The sequence below is a fragment of the Neovison vison genome, chromosome 6, assembly GCF_020171115.1.
Source record: "Neovison vison isolate M4711 chromosome 6, ASM_NN_V1, whole genome shotgun sequence".
NCBI lineage: Eukaryota > Metazoa > Chordata > Mammalia > Carnivora > Mustelidae > Neogale > Neogale vison.
In genome coordinates this window covers 34,388,755-34,403,003 of record NC_058096.1, presented here as the reverse complement: position 1 = coordinate 34,403,003, position 14,249 = coordinate 34,388,755, and the positions used below count along the sequence as shown (strand labels likewise).

Here is a 14,249-nt window from a genome sequence, read left to right as displayed (position 1 = left end):
ATCTTGCTCATCCTGCCATAGCAACCATCAGCTTGTTCTCTGTATTTCTGATTCTGCTTTCTGTTGCTTATCTTTTTTTACATTCCACATATGAGTGAAATCCTATCGTATGTGTCTTTCTCATTTGGACTTGTTTTACTTAGCATAATACCCCCTAGGTCCATCCATGTTTTTGCAGATGATACAACCTCGTCCTTTTTAATGACTGTGTAATATATATATACAGACACACACACACGCGTACACACATACATACATACACCACATCTTCGTTATCTGTTCATCCATCAGTAGACACTTAGGTTGCTTCCTTATCTTGGCTATTACAAATAATGCTGCAGTAAACATTGGGGTGCACATATCTTTTGGAATTAGTGTTTTTGTTTTCTTTGAATAAATACCCAATAGTGGAATTATTGGATCATATAGTAATTCTGCTTTTAATTTTTTGAGGAACCTCCATAGTGTTCTTCACAGTGACTGTATCAATTTATATTCCCACCAGCAGTATAGAAGCAATGCCTTTTGAATCATTCTTTTCCTCATTCTCACTGCATCTTACCTTATATACTTTGGATTCTGTGATAGCTGTTCTACTGTTTAGCTATCCCCAATACTCTGTGTCTTTTTTTTTCACACTGTAGAGGTAGTTTAATAATAAATGCATTTGAACTTCTCATCCCCCTACTTAGAAAATAACCTTTAGCTCCCTACTGCCTGCAATGTAATTACACTTCTAATTTTATGAGGCCTATCCTAATCTAACCTCATCTTGTCTGTCCCTCCTCTTCCCCTCACCGCTAACTCTATTTTATGGCTAAACCAAAGTCCTAACTACATCTCACGTCCTCACTCCAATCCATCTGTACATGTCATTCCATTAGCTTGGAGTCTCTGTCCATGTACGAGAGGTTGGTCATTCTTGGCACCGTATTTCCATGGTATTTATTTCTGACAATATGATGGAGATCTAACCGTCAGCGTACTAAAACCACACTGTCTGCATTCAAAGATCTCAGTACTTAATAAATGTCTGTGGCTCAGCTTCCTTACTTATAAACTTGGGATAATAATGGTGCCTTCTCTAGTGTTGTTGAAGATGGAAAGAATTAATTCATGTGCAGTACATGTGCCCAGCACATAATAAACAGACATGAAGCATATGCTGTCGCCTCTGCTGTGGTAATCAGGATGACAGTGGTCGAACAGTCTCCCCCAGAAAGCTGAAGGGGTTGCTTGGTAATACCGTAGTCAACCCAGAGTTGACGGCCATCCCAGAACAACAGTATCATGCTTATAGAAAGCCTGGCTTTAGCTGTAGGCTACTATACTTTAGCCAACTTAAGTCATTTCTAGTCTTTCTAAAGTTCTCCACTAGTTGAAATTTCACTGGTGCTTAGACAAATGGTTTTCCTCAGGTAGGCAGTCCCTTTCTCTGTGCTCCCCTGCAATTCCAAAGGTGCCTGGGTTTGCCAGTTGAACGGATGTTAGAGTGGGCTGTGCCTTGGCTACACCATGACAGGCTCCAGACCTAAGCAGAGCTCCGAAGTATGGCAGTGGGAAATTCCCAGTGTCCCTTGAAGCATCCTAAAGTAACTGTAGGCCCAGAGAGTCAGAAATCTGGTTCCCTCTTCTGTCACATCACAGGTAAAATTGTAAGGGATATTATGTTGACAAATACCAGAATTTAGCAAAATGTTTGTAGATGCTTGATTCTTAGGGAGCTGCTGCAGACGTATTTGTTCAGATGCTATTTTTACTTTGATGGCTGTGGTCCCAAAAAGTTAAATGCAAATTCCAATGTTTCTTAGCAGAGTTTGCTGTTTAAAGCAGTGCTACAATAAATCATTTTAAATTACATGCTAGTGTGCTAGTTTTTATTTATTAAAATATTAATATATTAGTTTTTTGAATGTAGGACATTCCTGTTTTGGCTATAATACTTTCTGACACAAAGGAGAAGTTCATGACTTAGAAAATTGTAACATCAAAGTGGCAAATGAAAGTAAATTTTAGAAAGCTGTATTTAATTTTTAAGAGGAAAACAAGAAACTGTAAAGTAGAAATCCACCTTGGGGAAAACAATAGAGCCAATCTATTAGACAACCAATATCTAAATTTAATTTTGAGAATGAAAAATATTTATGTGTTACTATTTTATTTTGTTTTTCCAGTGTATGGAGTTTCTGGTTCTCATCATTACAATGCTAAACAGTATTTAACAATATTTAATTGATAAACATCAGTACAATGATAAACAATGATAAACAATATTCCATTATATGGAGTTTCTGGTTCTCATCATTACAATGATAAACAATATGGTTCCAAATCAGATGGCCTAGCTGAACCCATATATGTGCACATGCATGCAGACACATTTGAAATTAAAGATGACGCAGCTAATAGAAACATGAAGATCCGAGAAAGAAATAAGGAAAATGAATAAGAGTGATGACTTGGGTTTCTATGGCATCTGAAGTTTAAAACATACCTGCCTAATGTGTGGATGAGGTAGAAGGAACCTCATTAAAATCTTTGGATTTTAATCAAAAGAACTAAATTTTAATGGTTACTTTTGCATTTATTATCTGTGTGAGCTTGGGCAAAACTGTCCACAGCTTTGGATTTCTCCTCTGCAAGATGAATATAATGAAGAGGCCCACGGAGGATCAAAACACAATGTACATTCAAAGCCTTGGGTAATTGTAAAGCATTGTACAGATTACAGAAATGATGGAAAGAGAGATTTTGGAAATTAATCAGAGATATTAGAGATTGTTTCAGAGATGACATAAGTATGATAGAGGTAAGTGTTCTCAGTTTTCGGAAAAAGAGGCATATATCAAGGGCTGTATGGCTAGAATCCTGAGTCCAGATGTGGTCAGTCCTCTCTATGCTACACTGTGCTGTTATTGAACCATTGCTGTAAATCATTCACAGGACACAGCTGTGGTAAATTATAACCTAAACTGATTTTAAGGACTTTAAGACATATAATTATTGAGTCACCTTAGCAAGAAATGCTAATATTACTGGGTGAGGTTTATATTTGTTTTTTGTGTTTTTTTTTAAAAACAGGTAATGAGTTTGGGCATCCTGAATGGTTGGACTTCCCAAGGAAAGGAAATAATGAGAGTTATCATTATGCCAGAAGGCAGTTTCATTTAACTGACGATGACCTCCTTCGCTATAAGTTCCTAAATAACTTTGACAGGGATATGAATAAATTGGAAGAAAGATGTGGTTGGCTTTCAGCTCCACAGGTAAGCTCTTTATTCTAAATGTTATGTTTTAGTCTCCAATGTTGTACATGCTTGGAATGGCAATCGATTTAAATCCATATGCGGATCTTTTAAAAACCACTTTATTATTCAGTGTGTAGTGCCCTGGAACATACTTCGGGTTGTCAAAACATGTCACTGAAGTCTCTCCAATAGATAATGAAAATCTTAAACACAATGCCCTGCTTACTTTCCTGTTTAGTTTGTTGTTGGTTAAATTCAGTAATTTTTATTTCAATTGGCTAAAATAAATGACAAAAGCTCCGCATGGAGTCCATTTTGGAAATTGCTGTGGAAACATCTTAATTGTTTTGACTGTTTTCTTTATATAAATAATTTTGCTGTCATAAAGAGACTACTTTGACAACATGTAGATCTCTTTATTCCTTTTTTTTCTCCCTTCCTTTACTGGTCTCTAACTTGTCATCTCAATAGATGCCATTATACCTGCATGCTGTTTTGTATTTTTCATGAGTCTGACTCTCCTCTGGAATTAAAGTCTCAGTTTTCAATAAGTTTTAGAAAATGTAATTAACAGGTGCAAATTTTATACAGGCTTTTTCCCCTTACAAAAATTAGCATATAGTATGTGTTACTTCTAATCCATTTACTTTTTACTGGCACTATTTGAAATTACTGTTGATGTTTTTTGACTTTGGTGTCTATGACTTTTTTTTTTTTTTGTAAAGATTGAACAAAGGTACTTATATATTCACCAAGATTGGCTACATGACATGAATGCCCTAATCATGTTTATTAGTAATGCAGTTTCCAGAAGAGAGAGCAAAATGATGCTCCTTTTCAGCAGGAACAATGTTGAATACCAAAAGGCATGCTGTTTACTCTGGAGCCTTGTTCACATGGCTAAGTTACCAAGAGTAGTGCTGCTGATATGCAGGGAAATCAGCCCTTTCAAAATGGGAGCTGCCGGAGGGGGGTGTTGAAAAAGCGAAGGCTTCTCGCTGCCTACTGTAAAACATGGTGTATAAAATGGGAGACTTGGTAAATATAATTTCTTTTCAGACTTTCTATTTTATTAGAAAAAAGATAAATTGTAAAGAACATTAGGTTGCCATTGAATCTGACAAAGGTGTGCAATAATGTAAAGTTTTTAAGGTAACTACAACTTCAGAAATCCCAGTACAATAACAATGTTACATTTTATTTTAAAATGTAATTTTATATACCTTACCTCATTAATCTGGGGACTAAAAGTCTTAAAGAAAATTCACTTGGAAGTATCCAGTATGCACACACACACACACACACACACTTTATAGGTGACATAAGTACTTAAAACCTAAGCCACAGTGCTGATCCTCTGTGCTTTATTTGAAGTTGTCAGTGACTACTGAGATTTTTATACTCTTTAAGCCGTTTTTGTGACTTTTGTTAGTGCAGAGTTTGATGCATGGCAAAATTGCAAGACATTCAAAAAATCCAATACGTTTTCGTTTGTTGGCTTAATGACTAAGAAGTCTATTAATAAAGACAAAACCAACTTTTTAATAAATAATTTGCTTCTATCAGCACCCACAATGTAATAATGGAATATATGTGTTAATTCTTGCAGGCCTATGTGAGTGAAAAGCATGAAGCCAATAAGATCATTGCTTTTGAGAGAGCAGGTCTTCTTTTTATTTTCAACTTTCATCCAAGCAAGAGCTACACTGATTACCGAGTTGGAACAACACTGCCAGGAAAATATCCTTTTTGTTGCTGGTGAATGTATCTGTCTGCATTCAATTATTTATTACATCATAGAGAATAAGAAAGACTAATGCAGATCTTGGTGACAGTAGCTCTCAGTTACTCTTTTGAAAAATGAGGGACTTGAAAGAGTGATTGGCAAATCTTTGCTCTGCTTGGTTATTCTGAATGAATCCTCAGCTCATTCTGGTTCTGAAATAATTCTGAACATTTTTACATGATATTTTGATCCAATATGCAATTCAGGAAATGATTATAGTTTTCCTTTATGAAAATATTTTGTAAGTTACCTTTAAAAATTGTCTCTTTTCCCTTTATCCACTGAGAGAGCAGACAATAGCTATAAAGATAGCTTCCTTCCCTTTTCTCTGTCCTGCCTCCGCAAATGCAGGACATAGCTCACTTCAGAAAGCTTAAACTGGTAAGGAATCAGGGCTTTAGGAGTGTGAGCAAAAGAAATGATAGGGAGAATGTTTTCGATATTCTGCATATTCATTTACTCATTCATTTATTTGTTTCACAGATATTTGCTGAGCACCTACTCACTGAACACCAGTGTGCCAGCCCTCTGCTTGGTGCTGTAAATACAGGAATTCTCCTGACAGATGTAGTCACTGCCTTTATGGAGCTTTTAAACTAGTGAAAAAGAAAAACATTAGTAATTGTAAGTTTCATCATTGTTGCAAAAGGAAAAGTACAGGGTATTTTAGGAAGATTATGACTTACCAGATCCATGAAAAAAAAAAAAAAAAAAGAAATGACAGATTCAAGACCTAGCAACAACCTAACACAAACTTTTAAACAGACCACCGAAATAATGTTCTTCTCCCCTGAAGCCCTCACAGTGATCAGTATCTGCCACCCTGAACATTGCCCGATGCCAAGGGGAAGGCTGAGGCATCAGGGTATCTCTAGCTATAGTAAAGGAAACCTCCTGTTCAGCTCAATCAGATGGTAAAGAAGATGTATTTTGCCACACAATCAAAAGTCCTGAGGTAGGGTGACCCCAGGACCCATGACAGTATCATCAAGTTTCCTGGTTCGTTCTGTCTTTCTGCTTTCAACCCTCCAGGTGCACCCACGCCCAAAGGATGGCACTGCTATAGTCACAAGACAACAGCCATGGTTCCAAATGTAACACAAGAAAAGCCAAATTGACCTTTTTTTTTCTCTTTTTAAGAATGAGGTCACTTTAGCAAATTTTCTTTCATCTTCTGTTGACCAGAATTCAGTCACACATCCCCAAAGAAATTTCTAGGAAGGAGGAGTGTATTGCCATGACTGGTTGAATCGAAGGAATTACCCTGGAGTTTCTAGGAAGTGGAAAGTGGACTCAGGAAGTAGACTCCTGGGGAAGTGGTTACCCAGACAGTCTCTCTAAGAGTAAAGAAGAAAGGGCCAGTGCTGTCCAGTGAAGTAGCCTGAGGCACCCACCAGTCCCCTGTGCTACTCAGTGAGTGTGGTGAGAGGTGGTTCCCTCCCCTCTTCCTGCCCAGCAGATCACAGTTCCACATGCCACCGGGGCATTTAGGAGAGATGGCTGCAGCTGTGACTCATGGTCCCAGTGTGCCCCTGTCGTTGACAGGGAGAATGCTCCTTCAGTGTGAAGGGATTGCCTGCACCGAAGAGCTGCACTGTTTGGGGAAGCAAATGTACTCACCATTTTTATAAAGAAATAGAAATAAATGCTAGATGTGTAGCAACTCATACATGACCCTTCCCAGCTCCAAACTGCTAAACTAATGCCCCTAGACTCCCTCCTCACATACCTGAAAATGTAATCAACATGCAATCAATATATACTTTTTTTTATAATCAAACCAAAATACATTTTTAGTACTTGGGGACTACTGCAGTTCTTTGTTAAGCACTATCCTTGACGCTAAGTTGGTAGGAGAGAAGAGATATATAAAACCAAACTAGGATGCAAGTCATAATGCAGTAAATGAGAAGGGGACAGGAATGGACAGACATGGAAGAAAGGAGATAAGTAAAAGCAAGAAAGAAGAAAGAGAAACTGATGGATAGAGTGACTGACTTAAAGAAAAGACTCTAAGCCTGGACCTTGACAAGTGGATAAAATTATAGTAGAAAAATTGAGGAACGCCATCTCAGCTATTGGAGAGTATAGAACATTCTTACATAATGAATAGCACAATGTATTAATTGGAGAATGATGACCCTAAAAAGGAATAAGAGATAAAGCTGAAAAGACAGATCAAGATCACATAATAGAAGATTTCAATGCTATATTAATTAGTTTAGACTTTTTTCCATAGTTCTTATATTGAGTCACTGAAGGTTTCTAAGTTAAGGAGCTACCTGATAAGAATGTGTGCTTTAGGAAGAGTTCTCATGGACCCATGGAGAGCTTTCTTGAAGAAGGAGATTGGAAGTATAGATATTAATTATGAGAAATTACAGTATATGTAAAAGCTAATTAGGGCTTGAGCTAAAGGGATGACAATAGGCTAGAAAGAACATTTTCTTAGAGTGAAAGAACTCAGCAATTGTTTGAACTTGGGATAGAGAAGAGAAAATACAAGTTTTCATTCTGAGCAAGGGGAAGAATGTTAGTGATGTTATTACTTAGGATACCAAAGCAAGAAAGCAAGGAGGAGTAGAGTAGTAACAGTTGGGGAAATAGAAAATACAAGTTTAGGGGCAGCTGGGTGGCTCACTTCTTAGAGCATGTGACTCTTGATCTCAGAGTTGTGAGTTCAAGCCCCATGTTGGGTGTAGAATTTACTTAAAAATAAATAAATAAATACACACACACACACACACACACATATTAAAATATGTTTTATTTAGGATTTTGATAAATGTAAATACATAGAATTTCAATTGTGATGTTTACAATAAAAACCTTGACTCAAGCTACATTGATCTCCTGTGTAACGATGTGATCTCTGTAACTTTAACAAATATTATTAAGTGATAACATAAATAATAGCATATTTAATGAAGTAGAATCTACCCAAAAGTTAATTTTATTTAGTGACATAATATTACACTGTACATGGAAGTCTAGTTTGGTATTTTGTGTGTTTTGTTTTGTTTTCCTAAAGTGATCTCTACACTAAACACAGGGCTTGAACCCATGATTCTGAGATCAAGAGTCAGATGCTCTAACAGTTGAGCCAGCCAGGTACCCGTCTAGTTGGGTTTTGATAAAAACCTTGACACAAATTGAGCCTCCTGAAATTTGGTGGTTTACTAGGTATTTATCAGTATCTGAAATTCTCTATAAATCTGAAATTTATGCAGAAATTCTCTATAGTAAACACTGAATGCTTTACGTTAGTGACCCTTTCAGAAACTGTACTCACTGAAAGCTCTAATGATGTAGACACCTGGGAAAATTGGGTCGTATCTTCATATAAGTGAAACTTGAGCCTTGATCATCTCCTGGATCTCTAGGGAAACCTCAAAGAAAATATTCTTGGTTCTTTTCCTACAGACTTGTTTTCTACAGGTTTGTGCCCACTTAGATCTTATTTACTCTTGCCACCTCTCTCGTTCTTGTCTGTCAGTAAGCTTTAACCAATTCCCATAAGTTACTGCTTTCTTTAAGGACATTTACAATTTAATAGTGATCTTCTTGAAACTGAAGAAATATGCAAGACCTCATAGACTGGTTATCTAATGTAATAATATTTTTATAACAAAGACTTTTTTGTTGTTGTTGTTTTGGAGGGGAAAGTAGCAGGAGAGGATCACCAACATACCTTAAACCACACCTAATTAGCTACAGGTTCATAACGCCAGCTTTCACTCCAATATTGATCTTAAAACCTTCTGGATTTTGTGATGTTCTATACTCTAGTGACCCAGTTCAGTGCAGAAATACCATTTATCAGTTCCTCCACACATCATAGCTAACCATCAATAGAGCACATTCCAGTCCTAGGAAACTCACTATGTCACAAGGTAAGGAATTCAGGGTTTTTCGTTTTTTTAATATTGCCTTAAACATATGAAAATAAATACATTAATTCTGTACTCTGTCCCCAAGAGCTGTTCTGCAAGCTGCCACTCAAGTCAGAGGGCCCTTAACATGCTCCTCACAGTACCTACTGCTTTCAAGACTTCCCTCTTGCAGACCAGATGCCTCTGGTTTCTTCACTAGATTCCCAAGATACTTTCCAGATCTCTTACTATCGCATCTCCCTCATCAAAATACACATGGCATGGTGTACATCCCTCTGATGGCATGTCTCCAGAACTAACAGCACAGTATTCCAGATAGAGTCTGGCAAGTATGACGTAGAGTACCCCATTACCTCCCTTTATCTTGATACTTCTCTCTTGTTAATATAATCTAAGGGAAACTAGCTTTCCTGACAGTCATCACATTTTCTATTCATATTACATTTGCAACCAAATAAAAATCTTCAGTTTTTTGGGAATGTGTAATAGTATGATGTCATAGCTCCCTTAGTCTGTCTTTTTTTTTTTTTTAAAGATTTTATTTATTTATTTTTTTAGAGAGAGAGTAAGCACAAGCAAGGGGAGCGGCAGGCAGAGCGAGAGAGAGAAGCAGACTCCTGCATGAAAATGTATATATATATTGCTTTTTGCCTCTCAACTGTTAATGAGGAAGACAACAGCTCTCTGTTATTATTATGATTGTACCATCTTCCATAAGCAGCAGATACACCTATGATATCTTTTGGCTCTTAGTGTTCCAAGCTTAGCTTTAAGAGTTCTTTTTATTATCCTTAGCGTTTTACAAGTCTCATTTCTTTTTGGTCTTTCATCTTTCCGACTTTATTCTTATACCTTTACACGACATTGTAGCTTGGCATTATAGAACCATTTCAGATAGGGAAAGTACAAAAAATTAGGATTTCTGTGCTGTATTTTCTGACTTTGCTGAAGTGTTCTGTGCCATTGGTATTTCCAACTACTAAGCCAGTGAATTGAATACAGATTTTCACTGTGAAGAATCCACAGTGGCAAGATTGGATATATTAATCAAGTCAAGAAATTCATCAAATTTTTAATTCCCTGGAAAGCAGGATTTGGTGCCAGAACAAATTTAAAGTTTCTGAAGAAGTCATTTGAACTTCTCCTGTCACTATGAAATATAAGCCCGCGAACAGGTAACATGTCTGCATTCTTGAGCTGTTCCATTTTTTGAACCCATATATCCTGTATATCAAATAGCAAGACATCGACTTTCACTCAAATCTGTGGAGAATACGTAGTGACTCTTCCCAAGAAACTTTTGTAAGGTGAACTATTTTGGGGATAATGCCAGGCTAAGTAGAAGAAACACTTTAAGGATGCTTTTAACTATCACTTCAAAATAAGATGATAGATTTTGGAAAGCCAGAAGAGAAGTCCGATTCGTATCACTAAGGTTTTGGAATGTGGTCTTAATGGTGACTGCTAAAAGACATAGTATTATTTCTGCCATAAGAATCTGCAGCCGTATTCTAGAAAATTAAACACACACACACACACACACACACACACACACATACACCCACACACAGCAAAAACCCTTTGCTTATATACTGTCTCATGTTGGTCTTTTTAGCTGCTGATCTTCAACTTAAACACCAACGTTCTCTAATTAGTAAATAGCAATGTGGGTGATGCAGAACTCAGATCTAAACCTACAGACAAGTAGACAGGTCATACATTTCATACCTAGGAAGAAAAACACACTCTCTTAATGTGTTATATTTGCCTATAATTTCATACTGTTTGGCCATAGAAAAAGAAAGAAAAAAACATAATGCCCTTTATATTATCTGAATCATTACTTTCTTTCTTCCATTGTATTTCTTCACTTAGAACGATTACCAAATCAGCCTTGAATCAAAAGGAAAACTGCTAAGCCCCCAAGGACAAAACCATTCCTTCTAATCCATTTTGAAGAATAAATGATGATACCACATTTTGAGTAGTGCCAAGGAAAGTGGGTGTTAGGGCACCTCTTTTTGAGGACCTTCTGTTTTCGGGCCATTTTAAATAAGTATCTAGTTTCATATTCCCAGCGGCCATGTAAGGTAGGTTGTGTTAGCCTCATGGGACAGATCAGTAAACCAAGGCCTTCATGTCACTACCTAACTTCCTCCAGCTCACAGCTGCAGAGGCTGAGCAAGGTACTGCAAAGCTCCTGCTCTTTGTCCTCTACCAGAGTGCCGTCTCTGCTCATGGCTGCCTCTGTGTGGTTGGTGGTAATTGCTGATGATGACATTTCTGTTACACACAGAAAAACTTAATGTGTAGTTCGGGGCAGTAGGTAGCATGGGAAAAGGAATTGTAAGTTCTGTATAGCAAATACACAAATTCATGGCACAGGCGAGCTTCTCTCTCTTCAACTAACTGCCTTCACGCCTCATTCGTAAGTTGTGTGTCTTGGTGTGTGCGGGTTCATACTGTTCTGAGAGTGTAAACAACACTAAAATCAAATGTTTCTTAAATTATTTGTCACCATGCTGAGATGGGGGCGGAAATAATAGTGTAACAGCAGCCCCCTTTCCAAATGGTGTTTCAAACTGTTACAATACTGAAATGTTAAGAGGAGAGTGATCATAAAGGATGGCTTGTGAAAACTACGTGAATCCCAGCCAAAAAATATTTAAAGCTAAGGGAACAGATGAGTAAATAGTTGAATTTGACCTGAGATCTTTGAAATATTTTCATTAAACTGCCGCAAGATGTACTTTTTAAAATGTAAATTCAGACTCTGACATTTGCAACCTGTACACAGAGTTTCTAATGAGCAAATAAGGTCACTTGGATGATTCACTGGAGTCTGATTGCTGAAGGCAGAGATGTTGCTGTGAGTTGCTTAGTTTACAGAAGCCTTTGAAGCATGGTTATGTAACACTCTGTGTTTATTAGAATCTATGCTTTATGCAACAAATAAAAACAAAGGGCTTAATTTAAACGCCACGTTCCATCAAGAGTTTATATATAAAGGTTGATTTCTGGACCATCTCAACTTTCTAGTTTTCCAGGTTATATTTTGGTTAAAAAAAAAAAAGCTTAAAAAAATACAAGGTTTTCTTGTAGAACATCTACAACAATCACTTTGAACAGATGCAAGCATGTTTCTTTTCCTTGTGTGTGTATGTGGTCTTTTACTCTATGCTACAATTTAATGATGCTATTCTTTATGTCAAAGAGATGACCCTACTAACAATTTCATATTTAATATAGGTCCTACTTTTGTTTTTATAGTTTCAAAATAGATGTGCATTTATTGCTAGGTTAGCCCTCTTTAGTTTCTAGATGACAGTAATACTTTTAAACATTACCTAGAGGTCTTTTTTATCATTTTTTATTGTTAAACATTGTCCAACAATTCCTATGATTTAATGATAATAACAGATGGGTATCCCCCCCTCCACTGGCAATAAAGAGCCTATGATTTAGCATCATTTTTCTACCCAGGAATTTAAGATGAATCACAAAGTAAGAAAAACATTTTGCATGATTAAAATATTGCAACTGCTATAACAGTTTTAGATTGGCTTAATATATATTCATAAGATTATAGGTGGTAATGAATAATGAGCAGGCCCTTAAAACACAAATGGTTTTAGGTGGGTTCTTTTTTCTTTACTTTTTTTTCTTTTTCTTTTTTATTCGTTTTCTTTTTTTTTTTCTTTTCTTTTTTTTTTTCTTAAATATAGGAGTACTATTTCAGGGTCTCAGTATTCTGAGATTTTCAATAGCATTTCTGGGTTTTTTTTTGCTTCATAGCTCGGTTGTGTGGTAATGGTCTCCTAGGCTCCAGAAATTCATCTAACAATAGCTCTTTCAAGATTTCTGTCCCCCATTTCTTGACCTTCTTTGAGAAAAGAGAAATCAGAAACATTACTGTAACCGTTAAAAACAATATACACTTACGTAACAGTTGCTTTGCTAATAAGGAGGAAAATATTTGTGCCCAGGTTGATTATTTGTACCAGTCTGTAAAAAGAGGTACTGGTATGTGGAAATTGACTCTGAGGTATGCGTAAGACTTAGAGTCTACCTGCACATTAGCAATTATATGTTTAGTTACCACACATAAAGCTAAGTTTCTGTTGGATGGATGGTGATGAGTAGAAGGATGGGCGGTCGGAAGTGGATGGATGGCTGAGTGGATGGGCAGTCGGAAGTGGATGGGTGGATGGGTGGCTGAGGATAGATGAATGGATGAACACACGGATGGATGGATGAGGTGGATAGATAGAGGATACAGCTACCTAATGGGAACAGAACACCTGGAGTTGTTTAAAATTAAATAATTGAAGTACAAAGATTACTAGAATTTATTGTCTTTCCCTTCAAGTAGATATTTAATTAAATGGTAGAAAGGAGAAATTGATAAAATACTCTCAATAAGATGCATTGTGATTTTGTACAACTCAAAATTAATACAATAAAATACATTGTCAGAATACTTGATGAACAGACTTTAATAAGAAGATCTATCATCCATTAGAAACTTATCATATGCCTGGCAGTCTGCAAGCACTTTGCACTTATTGTCTCATTTAGTAAACTTTTTCCTTTCCTAGCAAACAGTATTGTGTATATGGAAGAAGAAAATATTGGCCTGAAAAATTCCATATCTAACCTTTCTTTTAAAATAGTTCTTTATTTAATCAGTCCAAAACACATCACTCTCAACTATTAAAAAAAAAAAAAAACTGTAATTGTAGTCATCACCTTTCTTTATATCTGATGCCTTTAAACAGAGCATTCTGTGTCTAAAATAAATTTCTAGTAGTGAATGTTAAATTGCTTTTTCCTTCTGGATCTCAGTAGAAACTAGCCATTTATTTATTTATTTATTTATTTATTTTAGTGAATATCTCCTGCCATCCTTAAAGCTGTTTAGATCTTCTGTAAGTGAGGTATTTTCATTTTCATCATTTTCTGTTAAGCTGTTCTAATTCAGAATCTCACAGCGTCAAACTGAATAGTCAGTGTTTTACTTATATGTGAAAATAGTACCTGAATACTCCAGAAGATTCTCAAAATGAAGCCATGATATAATTACTGGTTCACTGTAATTATTGAAGGGCTCCCAGGAAAAATACATGGATGTTGCAACCAAAGGGAGAGTTTGTTTCTCGAGAGTAAAGTGGAAAAGGTAGAGCTATGAACAACTGTGTTCTTGGAAACAGTGTTTTCAGTTATCACCATGTGTAAGACTCATTTCTAATTCTACTAATGTAGCATTTCTTGGCCTAATGGTGGAAAAAATAACCTAATTAATTCCTATTATGTCTGTGAAGT

At 36.4% G+C, this 14,249-nt stretch overlaps 1 protein-coding gene across 1 annotated transcript in view; it reads left to right on the top strand.

The window, feature by feature from the left end:
* Positions 1-14,249, top strand: part of GBE1 (1,4-alpha-glucan branching enzyme 1) — a 270,179-nt gene that overhangs the window by 234,923 nt on the left and 21,007 nt on the right. The window contains exons 13-14 of the mRNA XM_044251151.1: positions 3,082-3,266; positions 4,858-4,988. Coding sequence (XP_044107086.1) covers positions 3,082-3,266; positions 4,858-4,988 — 316 coding nt within the window. The remainder of the gene's footprint in view (positions 1-3,081; positions 3,267-4,857; positions 4,989-14,249) is intronic.